We start from the raw sequence: 21,461 nt of genomic DNA on the forward strand, positions 1-21,461 counted from the left end.
CTTTATCCCCTTGGCATTCATATACTCAGTGCTAACTCTTGATATCTGCATTATCTCTTCTATGGCTTTTTGAAAAATCCTCTTTTTTGATTATATGTACATGTTTTATCTTAAACTTGATTATAAGCTTCTAGGACCTAAAGATTGGATCTTCTTTTTCTCATGCCCTGTGCAAAGTGTTCAATAAAAATTAACCAGCAGAAGACCAACACGATAGCCACAGCATCCTTGGGCTTAGGGTTTTTCAAAATTATATTCTATAAGATCGATTTTAATTGTCAGCTTTGTAAGGTATTTTTATTTGAGTCTTGGACACAGTGGAATTTTCTGTTCTCGTGTGTTTGAACAGAATGTTCCCACTTGACATGCTCAGTGAGTGGCTATTGATAGCAGCAAATGTATACATTGGCCCCTCAGTGGTGACACAGAGACCGTGATGGTGTCAGCTTGGTTTGGAGAGCGTCACTAAAAGCCTTTTTAGCCTACCTCTGGGCATCAACAAGAAACGTCTCTGAGTTACAGGGCTAAAATTAGGAACATCTAGTCTGACCCAATCATGAAGTATTTCATAACTTCCATCTTGATGAGATTCAAATTGTAGAACTGCTTTTGTTTTTTTTATTTGTTTGTTTGAAGTTACAACTGAGATGTGTGATAATTTTCTTTTTTTTTAATTTAATTTTTTTATCACCATTTAGCCCCTCTGTGCCCTCTTCTACCCCCCCTTCCCCCCAATCATCACACTGTTGTACATGAATTCTCTTTTTGGTTTTTTTGCTCAAACCCCTCCCCCACCAGAGCTGTCTGCCTTTCTATCTATGAGTCTGTCTCTGTAGCTCAGTTGGTTAGAGCATCATCCCGATATACAAATGCTTTTGTGTGTTTTTATTATAAGCATTTAACTTTTTGTTGTTGTTGTTCTTTTGTTAAATATATCTTTATTGATTTCAGATGGAGGAAGGGAGAGGGAAAGAGAGAGCGAGAGAAACATCAGTGAGAGAGTCACGCCCCGCACTGGGGATTGAGCCCATAACCCAGGCATGTGCCCTGACCGGGAATCGAACTCCGATCTCCTGGATCATAGGTTGATGCTCAATAGCTGAGCCACGCAGACCTGGCTGGGCATTTAATTTTCAATGGAAGGCAATGTTGATGTCTGAGGTTCAGAGGTAATGTTTTAGGGTGAGAATTTGTTCTTCATTGTATGTATGTTTTCATTTAGATCAGTGGTTCTTAACTTTTTGGGGTCATGGCCCATAAAACAATTCAGTTAACTATAGAAAAATGTACAGACACACACAGAATTATATATACCATTTCAGGGAGTTCTGGGCCCTCTGAATTCCCCCATCTCCCATCAGCCCTGCAAATCATTATTGGCTTGTTCTAATAAGATCCGTATAAAATTGTTACCATTTTAAGCAGAAAATGCTGCCCAACAAAGCTTGGTCCCTTTTGTCACCGTTGCAGCTTCCTTGTGTTGGATGCACGCTACAGTTAACATTCCCAGGCTCATTGTACGTGTGCTACTATAAACCACCGTACTCTGCTTCCCCTCTTTCCCTCTGTGGAAGCGGTGAAGGCGTGCGTGCGTGCGTGCGTGCGTGCGTGTGCGCGTGCGTGTGCGCGTGCGCGTGCGCGTGCGCGTGTGTGTGTAGCACAAATAGGTAGGTCAGGTCTGCCCGAGCACCAGAAAAGCTCTTACACACGTTGGCATATGTCTGCAAATAGGAATTAGAAGCTGTTCAATATAATTGTCATAACTGTACTTTTTCTATATTCTTATTAAAGAAATGTCTCTCAAGTAATAAAGCAGTTTATATAACAACAGTCATTTTATAATATAGCGAAGCCCATGTACCTATGCTTATGTAAAATGATAAAAGAAAACACACCAAGAGGCACCTATACACAGATAACAGTGCAGGTGGTGGGTCTCTGCTGTGCTACAGTTTGGAATTTTTTTTTTTTTCCTTTGGGAACAGAGAAAGGAGGGATGAGGCCTCTTAGTAATCTGTGTTTCTGGCTTTTTTTTTTCTAACATTGCAATGAGTATATTAGATGAAACTGAGGAAAAGATGTATTACAAAATGAAAACGTTTATGAGCTCTCCAGCATTTCAACCATGGAATCATTTTTGTTTCCAGTTGAATCCTGGTTTATTTAGAAAAAAAAATTAAAAATTCATATTGTACCAGGTGAAAATAAAAATACAACATCCTGCTCTGGCTGGTGTGGCTCAGTGGCTGAGCATTGACCCATGCACCAAGATATTGCCCATTCAATTCCTAGTCAGGACACATGCCTGGGTTGCAGGCTCGATCCCTAGTAGGGGGCTTGCAGGAGGCAGCAGATTGATGTTTCTCACTTTGATGTTTCTTTCTCTCCCTCTCCCTTCCTCTAAAAGTCAATAAAAATGTTTTTTTTAAATACAACATCCTGAGGATCACGTGATAATGTGCCAGAGGACTTCATAGTTCACAAAAATATCATGAATATTAGCTCATGAGACTCGCAAAAATCATTGACGAGAGATGAGTCAAGAAATATGCCCATTTTGCAAGAAACCCAGCTCGGAGCCTTTGCTGAGGCCATGTGGCTAGTGATGGAATTCGAAGGAAGCTTTATGTTTCTAATTCCTAATCCTGTGTTATTCCTGGTTCTCTCCCACTGAGACTTAGGGAAAATCACCTTGGCTCCTGGAGTCCCAACTTGCAAATTTTCATAACAAACACTGATTTCATGCACTTGCAGAGTCGCTCTGAGAATCACATTACACAGAACACTTGTTCTCAAGGCGTGATCCCCATACCAGCACCAGGCGCATCCCTTGGAGCATGTTAGAAATGCACATTCACTGGCCGCTCAGACCTGAATCGGAATCTCTCGGGCTGGGGCTCAGCAATCCCTGTCTAACAAACTGCCCAGGTGATTCTGACGCACCCTCGAGTTTGAGAACCACCAGTGGTAAATGTGAGAATATTTTGAAAGGAGCACATATGCTTTTAGAAATAAGCTTTTTTTTCATTGAAGTAAAATTTATATATAGTGAAACCCTAAGATCTTAAATGTACAGTTCTATGAATTTTGATACATGCTCAGCACCACAGTCAAGGCGTATCTGTCAGCACCCCATGGAGTGCCTTCATGCGTCCCCATCACTCCCCACCCCCCTTGGCAACCTGCTTAGCGACAGATGTCATCAGGAAGTTAGAGGATTTGACGACGAGTTGCACGTGGAAAGGGCAATGTTGATATTCTCTTTTTCCTTTACCATTTGTAACATCTCTCTTTAAATTACTAAGTATAGTTCTCTGGTTTTTCAGCCCATGGACCAAGCGTCTCTCAAAAACAGCGATGTTCTCGTCCTGACAGGCCTCACCCAGATTCCCACCGCAAACCCCGACGGCATGGTGGGGGAGTTCTTCAGCAACCTGGGTACGTGCGCAGCTCGGTCTCGATCTGGAGGAGATGTGTTAAGTTCATCTTCAGGACCTTGCTCCTGTAGTATTCTGCCCCGTCCCTTCATACTCATGCCCTCTGATGCCCCCTTTTAAGACCTTTCCCCCTTTTACTCCCACCCTTTTTGCCCATCCTTCAAAGCCAGGAGTCAGCAAAAGCAGTTCTTGAGCAACTTAAATCTGAAGGTGCTGTAAAAATTGTTATTATAATGGTAAATTCAAATTTTTAGCATGTTATATAACAGATACCATTCTCTCACTTGTTTATGTAGAAAAAAAAAATTTTTTTTAATATATCTTTATTGATTTTAGAGAGAGGAAAGGAGAGGGAGGGAGAGAGAGAAACATCAATGATGACGAGAGTCATTGATCGGCCACCTCCTGCACGCCCCCAATTGGGGATCGGGCCCACAACCCGGGCATGTACCCCGACCTGGAATCGAACCCCGATCACCTGGATCCTAGGTCGACGTTCAAACAATGAGCCACGTCCGGCCGGGCTATGTAGAAAATTCTTGCTTTGGTGGGGATCTACTGACGGAGCAGGGCACTTACAGGTAGCAGTTGTCAAGCAAGGGAAGAATCACACCTTTGCTTTACAACTAATAGCACAAAAAAGACCATACAGCAGGTCCTCAAAGAATGCCATTGGTTCAGCAAAAGTTTCATTATAGGTCGTAGAGGTGACCTTGTTTGTATCGATTAGCCTCTGGTAAAACTGGTTTGTTTATAAAGTCTCAGAACTTATCAACAGTGTTGAGTGAAGACTTACTCTCTCCGGATTTTGAATTCACAACAGTGATACCACTGATTAGGTGTATTTTTCCCCACGGATATTTGGTTGGTGTTATTTTTCTTTTGGGAGAAAATTAAATTGAGAGACTCGGGATATTTGCTCCCTGAAAGAAATTTATTTTTCTTTGGATATAGTTGTCAATGAAATCTAGAAATCCTGCCTTTCTTTTAAAAAAGCATAGGATGGTTAATGCCTTAGCTCTGGCTACTGTAACAAAATACCATAGACTGGGGGGCTTGACAACAGACATTCATCTTTCTCTGTTCAGGCGGCTGGGAAGGCTGAGGTTAGGTCGCCAGAATGGCCAGGTACTGGTGAGGACCCTCCTCCTAGCAGATGGCCGGCCACCTTCTTGCTGTGTCCTCATGTAGCAGAGAGAAGCTGCTGTGATGTCTTTCTCTTATAAGGGCGCTAATCCCCTCATGGGGGCTCCACACTCATCTAAACCTAATGACCTCCCAAAGCCCCCTGCCCTTAATACCACCACATAGGGAGTCAGGGCTTCAGTGTGTGAATTTAGGGGAACATTCAGTCCATAACAGTTACCAAAGAGGAGTTAGTGAGCCCAGACCCTTCACCTGTAGCAATTATAAGTGATATTACCTCTGCTCTGGGGAAAAGAAATGGTCATCCTCTTATATGGAAGGCATTGTCCTTTCAGGTGTCACTTGGCCATGCCAATAAGCATAGTTTTTGTTGTTCTTTGCTGATACTAAGTCAAAGCAGTTTATTCTTACCTTGGAAAATGTATTGGGCTAGTCTCAAGTAGAATCCTTGGTTTGTATATTTGTCTATAATCTAGAATCATAGACACAAAAAATTGTAGGTCTAAAGGAGACCTTATATCTAACCCACTGTCTCTCAGAGTGGGGTCCAATAACCGCTTGCTGCAAGATCTAGGAGAGCACTTATTAAAAATGCAAATATGGAGTCCTGCCACCAACCTAGTACGTCCAGCTCTGGGGAAGGAGAGCCAGAGGAAAAGTTGAATTTTCAGCGTGTTCCTGGATATTTTCCTGCAAACTAAAGCTTGAAAACCACTGACCTAGTTCACTCCTCTTATATAACCGATGAGGAAACTGAGGCCTATCTTGGCTCCCATGCTCACTTGAGTCTTATAGCTGGTGGCAGACGCAGGACTAGAGCCAGTCCTGAGCCCTGACCACCAGCTTCATTTTCCCCCGCAGTACTACACTCTAGTAATAGCAAGTCAGCCAGATCTCAAGGTACCGCTGCTCGGTTCAGTTTGTTTTGAAAACCCAACAAAAAAAAACTTTGAGAGGACACTTAGATTTTTCTAAGCCACTTATAACTTCTGATATGATTATACCCAGAAGTTGCAATTCCTCATTTGATAATTTAGGCATTTAAAGTAGGGAGCATTTTCTTACAAACATTCATGAAAGAAAATGCCACTAAAAAGAGTCAAACAGAAAAACTTGGCCTATTTTGTGATAGGTCATTCAGCAGTGGTGAGGGACTGAACAGTGACAAATCCAGCAGAGTTCTGAGCTGGAGCTAAAAAGAGGTGCTTGGAGGGTCTTCTGTCCTGAAGCTTGGCTGCCATTGGTAACCTTTGAAACCCAAACCCTCAATTGCGCGTCCTGTTCTGGGGATTGAGACATTGACTAGTCCTGCTCGTCGGTTCTGGACCCTCCCACCTTGGTGCTGGTCTTGAGAAGCAGATTATCGTAGATGTGAAGTGAATTGTACAGACGAAGTAGGAAAATGAAAGAAATCCAAATATTATAAGTTCCATTCTACTTTTATAAAACTGTTCTTTTGACACTATTGTTTTCCTTCTGGCTTCAACTTTCCTAGCACTGACCGTCAGGAATGGGGGAAACGTGCTGGTTCCCTGCTACCCTTCGGGCGTGATCTATGACCTCCTGGAATGCCTGTATCAGTACATCGACTCGGCCGGCCTCTCCAGCATCCCCTTCTACTTCATCTCCCCCGTGGCCAACAGCTCACTTGAGTTTTCCCAGATCTTTGCCGAGTGGTATGTGCTTGTTCTCTCAGTTCTATTTTGATGCAGCACATTCCAGCAGTAAGAATGATCCCGGCTTTTCCTCACATAACTATGAAACTTCCATTCTGTGGCTTTCCCATATCTGTGATGTGAGGCTGTGTTCATGAAAGCCAGATCTGTTATATTGTTAAAGTTTAGAAGAATAGTTAGGAAGGGAGGAAGGATGTGAGACATAATTTAGCCAGCACTTTTCCAGATTAGTAACAAAAATGTTATACATTTATCTTCTCACAAGCTGTCTTCTGCCTGTTACATAGTAAAATTACATTCTAAATGCGAAACAGATTCTAAAGCCCAAGCTCATGTCTAAATTTATAATACCAAATCTGAAAGAAAAACTATATAATATATATTTTTTCATTTTAATGGCATGATAGTTGACAAAGTTAAGTTTTATTACAGCAGGAAATTGATCCTACGTAGGGTGGGTAAATTATTGAACAGTATGAAGTCAGTGAACCTTTTTAGGATTATTTAGATGCCTGTTTGACTCTAACTCACCTTGACCAAAAGACAGGCGGGATGGAGGAAACATTAACTTCCACAGTAGACCCAGTAGTGCCTTAGAATGGTGTTTCCAAACATTCAGGGTATGGAAAGACGTAAATCGGTGTGTTTAATCCCTGTTAGTGGTGTGGTGACCTACTGGACACATTGCTCTACTGTTTCTCATTAAAAAGGGATGCGTACATCATTCTGTGCAACATACCTCATGTGCTGCCCACTCACCCACTTTCTTGAGGACTGTTTCCCCTCCCCTTTCAGTTGTGGTCAAGACCTTTCTTTCTGTATTTACATTCAGACAAGGCTGCTCCATCCCACATGCATGGCACTCATGTTTGTCAGCAGGACCATAAACCAGTGTCTGCAGGTTGAGATACTTCATTATCCCCCATTGGAGTGACCCGTGATGCTTAGTGGGTGTGAAAAACAGAAAGCTCTGTCTCTGCAAAAGGCGTATGGCTTTCTCATCAACGTTCATCTCAATCACTGGAGCGAAAAAAGGACATTAGTGGGACAACTGGTGAAATCCCAGTAAAGTCTGGAGTTTAGTTCATTGTAACGTACTAATGGTAATTTTTAGTTTATCAAGTTTATCATGGTTATGAGATTAACATTGGGGAGACTGGGCAGAGGCTACATGAGGAACTCTGTACCGTCTTTGCAACTTTCCTGTAAATCTGAAATTAATTTAAAACAACATGGTTACTTCTTAAGAAAAAATGTACTGAGGAATTTTAAAGGTTAAAAAAAAAATGCTCACACGAGATTTCTGTCCTGAGTGGTCGGTAGACACTGGGTTTTATTCACAATGAGATTCACTGGCAGGACAACTTTAAACAAACATTAGTACTTACTATTTGCGCTGCTACCACTGGGTGGCACCAAATGAGCCTGTGTGCCCAACTGACATGCTTACCTGCTTTTCTTCCTAAGGCTTTGTCACAACAAACAGACTAAGGTGTATCTCCCAGAACCACCTTTTCCTCATGCAGAGGTAAGAGACGGCGGATCGGTGTTTCACTCTCACCTCCATGTTTCTCTCTCTCTTCCTCTCCCTCTCCCTTCCTCTCTCTCTAAAAAAATCTTTAAAAATAAAAGGTCTGATGGGATCAGAGCAAGAAAGAAAATGTAGATTAATGGCTATGGATGGAGATAACAGGTTATTAGATTTTTTAAATCCTTGCATAAACCCATACAGCCTTTTGTGTCCTAGATGAGGTGGCAGTGAAGTTCTCTAACTGCAGACCCATTACTGTCTCTCGCTGACACATGCTGCCAGAGTGCGTGTGCGCTTCGTGGCCGACCTCTGTCCACTGACTGCGTGAGGAATTCTAGTCAAATATCTACTACTAACTTTTTAGTAGCATAACAGATTTTTTATTGTAAAGTCTTCTTTCCAGTTATTCATGTTAGTCATAAATGTAAAGTTTTAATGATGAAAATAGTATTTCAGTTTTTAAAATAGGGGGTTAAACGGTGCAAACGTCCAGTTATAGACACGAGTCATGGGGATGTAATGCACAGCATGGTGGCAGAGTTAACAATACTCCGTGTTTGAAAGTTGCTGAGAGCAGATCGTAAACATTCTCATCAGAAGGAAAAGAACTTTTGTAACTATTTGGTAACAGATGTCAACTAGACTTAATGTGGTGATCATTTTTTAATGTATATACAAATACTGAATCATGATGTTACACGCCTGAAACTAATGTTATATGTCAATGATACCTCAATTTTTAAAGAGAGGGAAATCCTCCCTCCCTCACAGAATAGGTGAGTGTTTTCATGTAGCTGTGTACCCAGCTTTGCTTCCATTGTCTTTTTCCCACCAAACATTGTATCATGGGCATTTTTCTGTGTGCCTCAGGATTATTGCTGCTTAACATGCGTAGCATATCATAGAAGCACACTGAATGTTCTTAACTATTTTCTCTAGCAGACAATAGAGTTTCTTCCAATTTTTTTATATATATGTGTGTTTTATATTTATATATATTATATATTTTTTAAGGGTGTTTAAATTGGTGTAAGCACTTTAGGAAACTGGTGCTATCTGCTACAGCACATGGTAATCTGGATAGTCAAATGTAGTAGTCAGCTGGACAGGTAGGTCCGATTGGTGAAACAAGAGATGCATTTATCTTCGTTTCTGCGCATTGATCAGGAGAACTGCAGGAACTCTAGGTGATGCCTGAAAAGTGACTTAAGTTACGTGCAAAGACTTGCTGCTATTCTTAGAGACCCATTCATCTCCTTGACGTCTCTGGATACAATAGACTTATTTGTCTTTCAGACAGCCGCTCACCCATTTAACTGGGGCAAGTAATGATTTTGGCCAGCTAGGCTATAAAAAGAATGTCAGTTTTGTTTGCATGTAACTTGGAAGGAAAGCAGGAATTCAGTGCTTGCTCCCTACTGTGCATTTTCCATCTGAGCATGTGACGCCCCATGACAGTCTCCAAGCCAGTCATGCCGCCTTGCGAATAAAAGCAAGTCTCTCTAGATTAAAGATTTAATCGTTAAAGTGAAGAGAGCTTGGCTTCCATTAGGGGATTGGCCCATTCTGGCCACATTTTCACTGTTGGGGTAACTTCAATTGGCCTTGGAGTTGTAGACAGAGCTCCCCTCTTGTCCATTAGGGATTGCTTCAGGATTAAACCACGTCATAGATAATTTCATTATCCATTAAACAGCATCTCCAGACAATATTCCCTCTGGCTTAGTTGACCACTTTAGAGTCTCTAACATTTGGACTTTTGTCATCTGACTTTTTGATGACAGTGGGGAGGTGGGGTCAGGGTCGAGGCAGTGTCTGGGTAGTGTCCTAAGATGCTGTCTGTGGCTGTAACTGTACATGGCGTTGCCGTGGGCCGGGCCTCATGCTGGGAAGGTATTATCAAGTACTAGGCTGGAAATGTTTGAGGCTGTGCGTGGTCCGCTGCTTACTGTGGCTGTGGCATGAGGATTCACGTCTCCCAGATTTCTGAAAGCCAGTTTGGTCTCTGTCTTTACTAAGTTGCCACAGTAATTGCAGCTGTAACTCCTCAAGAGGAGGACTTGAGTGGGTAAATGGTGGCTCTTGTGTGAGGTTTTTATTGGTGACAGAACTTAGTAAGTCGCGTTTTGGGAAGGTCACCTACTATTGGGGACTTGCGGGCCAGGGCTCAGAGGTCAGAAACCTGTAAAGGAAGACAGGACTGCATCAGGCCATAACAACCTGAAAAATTTACATTGAGTGTGTTAATGTTACCAAAAGGTCCCGTCTGTGAAAGTTACATTGTAGGTAAAAATGTCAATCTTTGGCAAATTATAATGAGATTTGTTTGTATCTTTTACTTCTGGTCACCTCCATGTTGTAGTTCTCCCTTCCACAGTAACCTTTTTGTCCCTTCCAGCTCATTCAGACCAACAAGCTGAAGCACTACCCCAGCATCCACGGTGACTTCAGCAACGATTTCAGACAGCCGTGTGTGGTGTTTACTGGGCACCCTTCCCTCCGGTTTGGGGACGTGGTCCATTTCATGGAGCTCTGGGGAAAGTCTAGTCTCAACACTGTCATATTTACAGGTGAGTCAAAACCCTGCCCTTTCCACTGGGGACCATCACCGAGTGCACCTGCCAGGTAGAGCCCCAAGGACATGCCTGTTGATTTTAGAGACAGGGGAAAGGGTGGGGGGAGAGAGACATCGACCAGTTGCCTTCCCATACACATACCCACCGGGGACCAAAACCACCTAGGTGTGTGCCCTGACTGGGAATTGAGCCTGTGACCTTCGGTGTACAGGACGATGCTCCAACCAGCTGAGCCACCCGGCCAGGACCAGGGCTACGGCCAGTTTTTTTAATAAGGCATAAGTTTGAACTTTCTTTTGTCATAAATACCAAAGGATAAAGAAACCACAAGGGAAAGAGCCAGATAAAGCAAAATGTCCTGTTAAATAACTGCTAGACCACTCCGAAGTCATTGTTTTATATTTTGTCTATTGCAGGGGACACTGAGTCCGCCCTGGTCTTCCCCAAATTTCATCTAATTTTTTTGAGCATCTGTTGATGATTCTGGACTGAATAAGTTATTACTATGATGGTTGCCAGATGGCAATATTTTTAAATTTTCATTATTTCTTTTACCTTTATTAGTTGGCATGTTGTTGCAAACAAGAGCTTTCCCTTCTCACTCACTTATCCCTCATTTATCTCATCTGTCCCTTTATGTCAGAACCCTTGAGCTCACACCCAGACCTGCCAGCCCACCTCCATCCTAGCGTCATCCTAGCTTCTCCCTTTCCCTTGGTAAATGACTCCGCTCTCTGGGGATGGGGAGGAGCCAGGCTCCCGTCACCCCGGCGCACTTACTGGCTCACCCTCCCGACCCACCCCCACCGGCTTGGCCTTGATCACACCAGCTGCCTCCTTGCTTGACAGCTCCTCTGTTGCCTGCATTTTAATTTGTATTATTTGTGCTTCCCTTAGAACCTGATTTCTCATACCTGGAAGCACTGGCTCCATACCAGCCCTTGGCCATGAAATGCATTTACTGCCCCATTGATACACGACTGAATTTCATCCAAGTGTCAAAGTTGCTCAAAGAAGTGCAGGTAACCAAGGCAGCTGTGCTGGTGTCTTCCCTGTGACCCGGGTCCTGTGACCTCTGGGGGCGGGTCTATGGTGCGAGGGCCAGGGTACCTGGCTGCTTTCCTTATCTTCCTCACTTAATGTCTGCAGAGCGCTGGGACATTACTGGTTGCCCTCAAACTTCAAAGTAGTGACCTTTATACCCTGAAAGAAAGTTTCCATGCTAAAGAAAGCAACATTGGGAGGAAAAGAAGGCATAAACAGCTATTATTTTTTATGAGGACCATCTGTGTCCAGTTAAAAGCTCCCTTCCCCCCGCCCTTCCCTGAAAAAGTCCTCCCCGTGGAGCTGAGGCACTTACCTGAGCCGCGCACTGGGCCCTTGCTGCGCATTGGGTCAGCTTTTTAGAGGTTTGGTTTGGTTTTTGTTCTTTTGTTTTGAAGTTTTTTCACTTTTCATTTTCTGCCATAGAGGGAGGAAAGTAGTTGGGGTAGTGTGGTCAGTAAAAGGAAGAAATCTGGACAGAAGAATGTAGAGGAAGAGCAGGGAATGAAAAATCACAGCCTGGGTCAGCTGCCGCTGGGGCGGGGTGTGTTTTGATAGTTGGGGGCGGGGGAGGCTGGGTGGAGTTGTCGGGAAGGAAGCTGAGAACAGGCCAGAGGGAAATTTCTGGTTTCTCCCCACCTCGGTGTCTGCAGGACCTTAAATGAGGCCCTGCACTTCTCGTGACTCTTCAGCTGGTCACTGAGCAAGGTGTGAGTAGCCTTGGCCTAGGTCAGAAGTCCGCTTTCCTCCTCTCCACAGACTCTGACCTCAGGATGAGAGGCACCAACATAAAACTCAAAGGGTGACAGGCAGAGAGGCCGAAGCCCCAGGACGGCAGGGATGCGGGTTGTGGCGGTCACTGTTTTGCTGCCCCGCAGGGGAGTGTGGGCTTTCTCTAGACGTGACTCAGGCACTCAGCCAACCTTTGGCCTGGCAGAGCGATGTGACAGCCCACTGCGTGCGCACCCAGCACGCCAGTAGAGACCCGTCAGGCCCGTTTTCATTACCGGGAACTTCACACCGCAGTCCTTAAGCCAGCAGTGTCCTCGCCCAGCCCCTTGGTCGGGTGCTAATACTGGAAACGGGCGGCCACCTGGTCTCGTGTAAGAAAAACGCAGGGAGAGCCCTCAGGCTGTGACTGGAGCCGGATGACTTTGAGACAGTTGTAAGATACCCTCGCTTGTCAACATGGCTGGCAGTTCAGGGGCTTGTCCGGGGGTGTTTACTCTTTCCCTGCCCTGTGCTGGTCTCTCCTCGCTGGGTACTTGGGTTTGCAGAAAATTCAAAGTGGCCTGGAAGGGGTGAGCCTGAGCACCCCAGAAGGTGGGAGTAGATAAGGAAGGGGCTTCTCAGTAAGCTGCTCTGCCTCACTGCCTCCTCGGTCCCTCAGCCCCTGCACGTGGTCTGTCCCGAGCAGTACACGCAGCCGCCCCCTGCGCAGGCCCACAGGATGGACCTGATGATCGACTGCCAGCCCCCACCCATGTCCTACCGGCGGGCCGAAGTCCTCGCCCTGCCCTTCAAGCGGCGCTATGAGAAGATCGAAATCATGCCAGAGGTAAGCCGTGCTCGTCTCGGGAAACCCGGGTCATCCACCTGAGTCTCTGGAAGAAGACCCTGGCTTTCTTTTGCGTTTGTGTCAAATGTAGGTGAACCAAAGAACCCCTTAGGCCCGTAAGCAAGTAGGTGGGAAGAGAGGTGGGGTTTTCATTTCTTCATTCACATTTCTCAAGTAATGAAGTGACAGCTGTTGACACCAAGACTGCTGGGCTGCGGCTTTAACGTTCTGCGTGCGATCCGGGGGGCCCGGCCCACCAGTGCCTGGGGGAACAGAAATGCCATGCGCTCCGTCCTTACCCACCGTGGGGTGTGGATTTTTTCCTGCTTCCTGGACCTCATTTATGAGTGAGGGTCAAGTTTCACCAAATTCAGGGATAAATGGAGGAGATGAGAGTAACCAAAAAGTAAGAAATATAAACTTTATATTATTTGCACGCATTCTAGTATAATGTAAAGATTGTGGTCTACTGACATCATCTATTGAAGTCTAAATAGTTTAGTGACATGGAATCTGAGCCTGTTTTAATAGGGAAAATGTTAAAGAGCATACTGTGCATGTGGGACATCTGAGTAAGCCGCCGGCGGGCCCGGTCTGAGGGGAAGGCCGGCAGCAGAGTCAGTGCCCGGCTCCCGTGACGACGGACAGCTTGGGAAACGCTGCAGGAAGCCGTTTCTGCAGCCTTTGCCTTTTGAGACAGTTTGCGCATGTTCTTCACAAACAGTAAAAAGAGGTAGGAGATTTTATTAAAAGCATTATCCCCAAAATCCTCTCTGGCGTTTAGAATAACATCCAGATCTTGAAGTTCCCGGGCGGTGCTCCTTTCCATGCCCGACACGGGCTGGTGTGGCGCGCGGCCAGGTGCCGCCAGGGGCACCCAGTTTCCAGTATACTCATCAGTCCCTTCCAGAATTAACCTAAGCTGCTATTCTAATTAAGAGCAATAAAGGAGATCCAAGCGGATTTCAATAATTGACTCAGAAAAAATTGATTCAGCAACACAAAGCCATCAAGATTATTTTTAATACAAGCAGTCTGACTTCATTAAGACACATGCAAGTAATCATCCACAAAATATACCCATTCCTGTCCCACTCATGGCTCCTTCGGAGGGAGCCCTGGCTGGAGAGGGCAAATGTGGGGAGAACGGGCAAGGACGAGCCCCCCCCTTTCCCCAGCCTGCAGGGGCCGTTTCGCAAATGAGGTAGGATAGTCCAGGCTCAAGGTTCTGAGGGCCTGGAGCACATGCCAAATGCAGTCTCTCCAGGCAACTCTTCACCCCTTGGGGAGTGAGCAGGGTGACCACTGGAGACGATCTGAGAACTCATTTGTGGTTAAGACTGGTGATCAAGGTGGGAGTAAGCAAACTAGATGATTTCAGTCCAAGCCAAGTTAAACTTTAAAGCAATGACACCCGTTTCTTATAAGCCTTATAAATTGGTCATAAAGATAATTTTTTGAAGGGGGAAGTCACGAGCACATTAAGCAGTACTGGTGGAAAGTACTGCTCCTCAGGTAGACTACTTTGAGGGTCATTTGGATGTTGTAGTCTGCTAATTCTTTAAAAGGGAAAATGTTAAGTTTTGTTAGAGGTGGTGAATGCAGCCCCTCGAACCCTCCTCTCGCTCTCAGCTGAGCAGCTGAGCTGCATTTCTAATTGCAGCTCATTCCTGAGAAGTGGCCAGGGCTGTGACCCTCCTGATGCTGAGCACCCTGGATAACATGCAGTTAGAATGCAGTAGGCTCTCCAGTGCTCCTCTTTTAGGCCACTTCCTGTCACGACCCAAGAGAATAAAAATGCTTTTAACTCTGAATTCCCCATTATCCTTTCTCCATATTTCACTAGCCCAGCCTCTTGACTCCCCTATTTAATTATAATGAAAGTAACATGTTTATTGACCGTCCCTATGGGAAAATGCTAAGCACGTTCCATGGATTATCACCCAGCTCTATGAGACAGGTAGTTTTTCAATTTGATATGGTCTCAACGAGCAGGGAAGGGTCTTTTCTATCTCTGAGAAAACCTCAGGGGGTCACCAGTATGTTTGTCCTTTAACCTAAATGAGAGTGGAGCCCCCAGATCAATGCGTGCTGTTTCTGGCACACAGCCCACAGCCTCCCCGGGGACTCGTTGGACATGCCGGTTCTCAGTCCCCCTCACTCCTGCTGCGTCAGGCTCCAGAGTCGGCCCAGACTGGCCCAGCAGCCGGGGCATTAACGAGCCCTCTGGGTGATTCTGATGCACTCTAAAAATTTGAGCACCACGGGTATGAGAGACCTATCCTGGATGGGCCAGTTTTCAGTACAGCAAAAGGGAGCCAGAGTGGTGTTTTCAAGACTGAAATAAAAATATTAAGACATGGACAGAGAAACCATCTTACTAATTAGTTTCTGGCATTTCTCATTCCCATGTTGGCTTGTCTGTTCCCATTTTAAATCACCAAAAGAAAAGAATAAATCTGCCTGTTATACCTTCTGACACTGAGCCAGAGAAGGAAGAGATTGGCTTTGCTGGGGGTTGGGGGAGGTTACACAGCACCCTATTCTGTTTACAAAGCCCCTCTCTCAAGTCCAGGAGGAGCAGACTATTAGCTTTGGCCCTGAGACCCGCCCTGTCCCCACCTGTGCCACTGCAAGTCCCTGGGTAACTAGCTGCATCTTCCCGTGGGCCAGCCTTTAGGTCAGATGTCCTCGGGGAAGGGTCCTTTCCGTGTGTTGAGAACTCCAGGTGGAGCCCCTGCTGGTAGAGGCCCTGAGTGCAGATGCCTGCGGACTTCACACCACAGGCAACACCAGGCTGCCCCAGCTCTGAAAGAATGGCTGGCTCTCAGTAGCTTGGCTTTTTTTTTTTTTTTTTTTTGATGGGGCAGATGAAAGCAAGTTCCCCCTCCAAACAGGGGCCAAGTTTTTGTTTTGTTGTTTGTAACACAAATGCAGAGCTAACCAACTGTACTTCTGGATGTTAAAGTTTATAGGATTTTTGCTTTTCATTTTCGCTGCATTTTGCTCATCCCAGAGTAAGAGATGCTGACCCCGTGTCTTTGGATATCTTTGTATTTACTTTCTAGCTTAGAGTTGTACAGTTGGGTTTGAAGGTTAGGTTTAGATTTCAACACGCTAAGCCAGCAGTCCTCAAAACTGTCTGGTATCAAGACTTGTAAAAATTAGAGCCCCAAAGGGCTTTTGTTTACGTGGGTGATATCGATTGATGTTTGCTAACTAGAAGTTAAAACTGAGACATTTAAAAATATTTATTCATTTTAAAATACAAACCCATTAGATGTTATCTAAAGTATCTTTTATGAAAAACATTTCTTAAAAAAAGGAAAGATAAAGAGAAGAGAGGGACACTGTTTTACATTTGCAAATCTGGTGCCTGCCTGCGGAAGCCCTCACAGGTTTCGAGCGCTACTAGAAAATAGGCGTCATCTGTGAGCCTGAGTGTTGGGGATGAGGTTGTCGTGGTTCAGATGCTGAGCCCTTAGCAGGGTGCTGGCATATCATTTGGTGGCTGACTAACAAAAGGGAAAGCAGCGGGGTCTGCACCAGGGGCCCCAGCTCAGGCGGCATGTGCTTGTGACTGCAGGAGTCTCAGGAGGCCTCCAGGAAAAGCACCCAAGAGATTGTGTCTTGGACACTGGTTCTCTTCCTCTTCGCGCAGCTTATCCACCGCCGCCACCAGTTTCCTCTGTCGTCCCTTCCTCCCTTCCTTTATTGCAGTAGATAGATAATTTGTGTGATGTGTCTTTGGTTAAAAATTTTTTACCTTCTTTCTTCCTTACATTTATTTGGTCATTTTAGACTGCAATAATGTAAGTAAAAATTCAAAAGAAATAATGGTCTTTAAAGGCTCAGCTTTATGACACTTGACTGGTACCTTTCCCAGCAGGGGTGGGTGGTGCTGCCAGCCTGGTGGCCATGGTAGCTGACCCTTTATGTCACCACCTGTCCCTGAGCTCTATATGCAGGTGGAGCTGCAGCCCAGTGTGGCCTCCTAACTCCTGGCTCTGGATAGCACCTCTACAGCCCCCACGCCCCCACGCCCCCAAATGAGGGGGAGCCTGACTGAAACCCTCTGTTTACTTCCAGCTCGCAGATTCACTGGTGCCCATGGAGATTAAGCCTGGCATTTCCTTGGCAACCGTTTCAGCCGTGCTGCACACTAAAGATAACAAGCACATTCTTCAGGTATCGTAGGGGAGGGCAGCCGGGCTCAAATACACTAGAAACCTCCAGGACCCGTGACAACTAGAAACCCCCTCCTCAAAAAGGTCCTGGCATTCAGCCAGTTCACAGAACACTGCTTCCCAAACCACCAAACATTAGAGACCAGACTACCTAATGGGTTAGATGTGAAACGAAGGCACTGCATGTGAACTCTTATTTCTCTGGCCATGCGCCTCAGAGAGAAAAGGGAAGAGAAACTATTATTCACGGAGATGGGGCCACAAGTCATCCTAAGTGCTGCTCACAGCTCTGAAAGTTTGGCATCACTCAGAGCTCTCGCAGGTATGGCCACTAGACCAGAGCTACTTGAGTGCCCACCTGAGCACTCCAGGGCATTAGGTGGGTGCTGTGGGGGGAGATTTAAAAATCAGCCCAGACAGCGCCTCCCGTGGAGGCCTGGAAATACTAAGCACAGCTGTGGGGCACGGTCAGGGCCCAAGGGCCGGGGCACTGTACGGCTCCACATGTGGGTGACAGCACCTTCCCAGGCACCTTGGACCCCATTTTCATGCAGTTATTGCCTGGTGGTGCAGCTGTCAGCGCTCCTCTGCATCCCCTTTAGAAAAACTCCTTGCAGTGCTGGCCTGTTACTTGTATAGCCCTGCATTATATGCTGATAGCTCCACTCAGTGTGTGCAAGACACGAGCTGGGTCCTCTATGTGCATTTTATTTAATCCTCACACAATTCTCTTAGCACCATTTTATAGGCAGTTTCTCTTTCATTTTCTTGACAAAGATTCCAGGGCCAGGAGGATTATTACTGGTCAGTCTGACCCCAAAGCCTGTCCTTTGTGACCATGCTATTGCTATACCTGCAGCTGCCAACATGGGTTAAAATTTACTCAGAAAATACTGAATCGAATCAATTAAAAATGGATCTTTATCAAAGGAAGGTATCTTTGCCAAATAAGATGTTGATACTGTGTAGATCATTGGCCTTCGCTTGTTTGTGTTGAGAACTCCAGGTAGAGCCCCTGCTGGTGGAGACCCTGAGTGCAGGTGCCCACAGACTTCACACCACAGGCAGCACCAGGCTGGCTGGGCTCTGAGGCCTGGTCAGGGCAGAGGTTCCCAGAGTCTGTGTGGCCTGCCTGACCTCCCCTGCGCTCTCTGGGAAGTTCTTGCTGATCCATGCTCCCTCTTGCTCCAGCCCCCGCCCAGGCCCGCCCAGCCCACGGGTGGTAAGAAGAGAAAGCGGGTGAGTGATGACATCCCAGACTGCAAGGTCCTGAAGCCCTTGCTGAGCGGCTCCATCCCAGTGGAACAGTTTGTGCAGACCCTGGAGAAGGTGAGCGCGTGTTCGCACCGTCTGCACTGCCCAGGAGCCGTCCTTTCTGCTCACTGTGCCTCCTGGTTATGTTGGTGCTTTTCTCTTAGTCTCCACTGTCTGAGCTACTGTCCCTGTGGCATCTGCCTGGTCCAAGGTCATGCCAGGGGAGAGTTACAGAGAGGTGAAAGGAGCATGCCCTCCTTCCCACAGCCCCCAGCTGCTTTTCGACTGGCCCTTCCTCCCTGTCAAGTACCAGGTAGTGAGAAGACCGCCTCAGCAAATGCCATTTCTTATAGCAACTAGGCTGAGGAAAGGCCTTTCTTTAGAAACCTAGCTGTGACGCATGGGCAGGTGGGAAAGGCCAGGAGAGAGGAGGGTCTGCCCTCTCTGGAGCCTCCCTTCTCACAAGACCCCTTGCTGTCCGAGAGCCAGTGTGGCCATGTCACAAGGCTGAGTGTCAGGAATGAGGGCAGTGTTGTGTGTCCCTGCGAGCTCCGGAAGCAGGGCCCCGCCATTCCTAGGCGGCTGGGAGGGGAGAAGAGAGAAATGGTCCTTCATCTCAGCAGCCAGCCTACACCCTGGTCCTGATGGCTGCTCCTCCCAAGGAACAGATTTCTTAACTGTAATTATAAGAAAAAATTTTTAACCTTAAAGGTTTTTAGAATTTTGACTTCAGTCACAGAACTTCAGAGCTTACTGTTTTAGCATTAGAATTACAGAATCCTTGACAGAAGGAAGGAACTGGCTAAGCATAGTGTTCATGCTGCTGCTTGCAGGAACTGCAACTAACTGGAATACAAAGTTCCGGAAAGAGATTGTTGTCTTTTAAACTGTTAGCTGCTGCCTGAGTTCTTCCACATCCTAAAGGCTTTCTCGTTATGGGCATTTGTTCTCTCCATTGGTCATTTAATTTTCCTGGAAGGCAGGGCTTCAGCCAAGTTGTGCAGCCCCCCAGCCCCTCGTGAGTACTGTGGGGAGCTCCATGGGCGTCCACGTGTGTAAATATGTCAATAACTGCCTCCCCGTGACCATGCAGTGCTCCCGGCCCCTGGTGATGGGACTTGACCTTGACTTGTTTTTAAAAACCTGAACAACTTGCTTCCCCAGAAAGACTTTTAGTTCTTCTGCCTGGCTCACCTGGGAACTGCCCCCTAGGACCTGACCTGTCCCCTCCACCATCTCTGCCTCATTTCCTGTAGGAGGAGTATTAGTCCCTGCCCCAAACTACAGGTGTGCTTTCTAGAACTAGGTGGAGAATGTCCGTGTCATGTTCTGGACCCATTTTGTGTCCTTTTCAGGCAGATTAGTCTTGTTTCCACTTCTTTTCTCAACATTCTGTCTGATGTGCTAAGCAAGCCCTGTAACTCGCATCAGAGGTGGCTGGAGAGGCATTTGCTCTGCTAACTGGTGTTCTTCTCCCCTGAGAGGGACTTGCCAGGTCACAGGGTCAGTGGTATCCTGCTATGAGGAGGCATTTTCCTAGGACAGGATGGTGCTTTTTCACCAGGGACCATGGGTGTGGCGCAGAGGCTGCCGACGGAGAGCCCAGGGTCCCAGAGTCCTGCCCAGGCACTTGGATGTGCTCCTCAATCCCACAAGCTTACTGAGGTTACGGAAATTCTTAGTTTTGCATGAGATTTTGCATGTTTGGGAGCTTCTTTTGAAGTACAGTCAACCTTTGAACAACAGGTTTGAAGTGTGCATGTCCACTTATACATGGAGTTTTTCAATAAATGTACAGTCAGCCTTCCACATCCCTGGGTTTTGCATCTTCAGTCCGCAGATTTTGGTGTCTACAGGGGGTCCTGGAACCAATCCCCTGTGGCTACCAAGGGACAACTATGGCTAAGTTTTTAGGGAGTCAGAAATCATATGTGGATTTTCAACTATGCCGACTGGCGCCCTTGACCCTTGCGTTTGAGGGTCAGCTGTGTATGGAACTGTGGTTGAATTCTCTTGCTGTAGAAGGTCCAGGTCTGAAGAATTACACTGAGGAGTGTCAAAAATGCTGGTTTCTAGACTATTGAGTTTAGCCGCCCGGGAAGGGCCATTTCTAGAATCCTCAGCTGCTGAAATACCCTCCTGCCCCTCGGTCAGCCCGCTGTTCAGCGTCCCATCAACCTCCCCCTCTTCTCTGTTGAGCAGCACGGCTTCAGTGACGTTAAAGTGGAAGACACAGCCAAGGGCCACATCGTCCTGCTCCAAGAAGCCGAGACCCTCATCCAGATTGAGGAAGATTCAACCCATATCATTTGTGACAACGACGAGATGCTCAGGGTACGATTACGGGACCTCGTCCTCAAATTCCTACAGAAGTTCTGAATGAAACACTGAGACCCCACCATCCTTCACACTCTGCCTGCCCAGCACAAGCCAACTGAGGAAGGGCATGAAAGGTTAGCCAGCCTTTGTGTTCTCTGGCCAAAGGGGAAAAAGGCTCTGAGGGACACTGTCAGGAGCGATGGTCAGCACCTCCTGGTCTGGACTTGTAGTACTGTTTCAGGCAAGAGCTTTTGCTTTTAGACTCATTTTCTTCCCAAGTCTGGCTCTCTTGGGCAGCCAGGATAGTAAGACAGCGAGCTGTGTGGCATAAGAGTGACAGAAGCAGTTTTCCAAGAGGTTAGTGGTGGGAGGGGAGGTAAAACGATGACTGACCTGTTGTCTCAAGTGGCCAGTGTGTCACAGGCCTCAGGCAGGGGAACTAGTGACTTTGTTTTACTTGCTTGTCTACAGTGCTGCACCTCATAAGACAGATGAGCCCATTTTGTTAATAAAACTTATTTTTTATAGAAGTTTTATCTATGCTCTGTTGAACCTACAATTTACACTTATATAGTATCTGAAAAAATGAAAATATTCAGACTAGCATAAACTTAGAAAATAGTACAGCAAATTTTAGTTTGGTAAGAGTGTTCAATCGTATAACCTGGCACTTTTTTAAAATATAATTTTCTTAAATTGTATGAAAAAGTGCTTAACTACATGAGCTGTGCCT

The 21,461-nt window shown here is 46.1% G+C and overlaps 1 protein-coding gene across 3 annotated transcripts in view; it reads left to right on the forward strand.

Annotated features, from left to right (window-relative positions):
• Window positions 1-21,258, forward strand: part of INTS9 (integrator complex subunit 9) — an 83,053-nt gene extending 61,795 nt beyond the window's left edge. For all 3 annotated transcript variants that reach the window (XM_081135856.1, XM_081135857.1, XM_081135858.1), the window contains exons 9-17: window positions 3,327-3,438; window positions 6,079-6,259; window positions 7,727-7,787; window positions 10,189-10,360; window positions 11,264-11,388; window positions 12,801-12,968; window positions 17,058-17,156; window positions 18,347-18,484; window positions 20,612-21,258. In XM_081135856.1, the coding sequence (XP_080991982.1) occupies window positions 3,327-3,438; window positions 6,079-6,259; window positions 7,727-7,787; window positions 10,189-10,360; window positions 11,264-11,388; window positions 12,801-12,968; window positions 17,058-17,156; window positions 18,347-18,484; window positions 20,612-20,788 (1,233 nt within the window). In that variant the 3' untranslated portion in view covers window positions 20,789-21,258. The remainder of the gene's footprint in view (window positions 1-3,326; window positions 3,439-6,078; window positions 6,260-7,726; window positions 7,788-10,188; window positions 10,361-11,263; window positions 11,389-12,800; window positions 12,969-17,057; window positions 17,157-18,346; window positions 18,485-20,611) is intronic.
• Window positions 21,259-21,461: the final 203 nt, after the last annotated feature.

This window comes from Miniopterus schreibersii (assembly GCF_964146895.1).
Source record: "Miniopterus schreibersii genome assembly, chromosome: 4".
In the NCBI taxonomy this organism is placed as follows: Eukaryota; Metazoa; Chordata; class Mammalia; order Chiroptera; family Miniopteridae; genus Miniopterus; species Miniopterus schreibersii.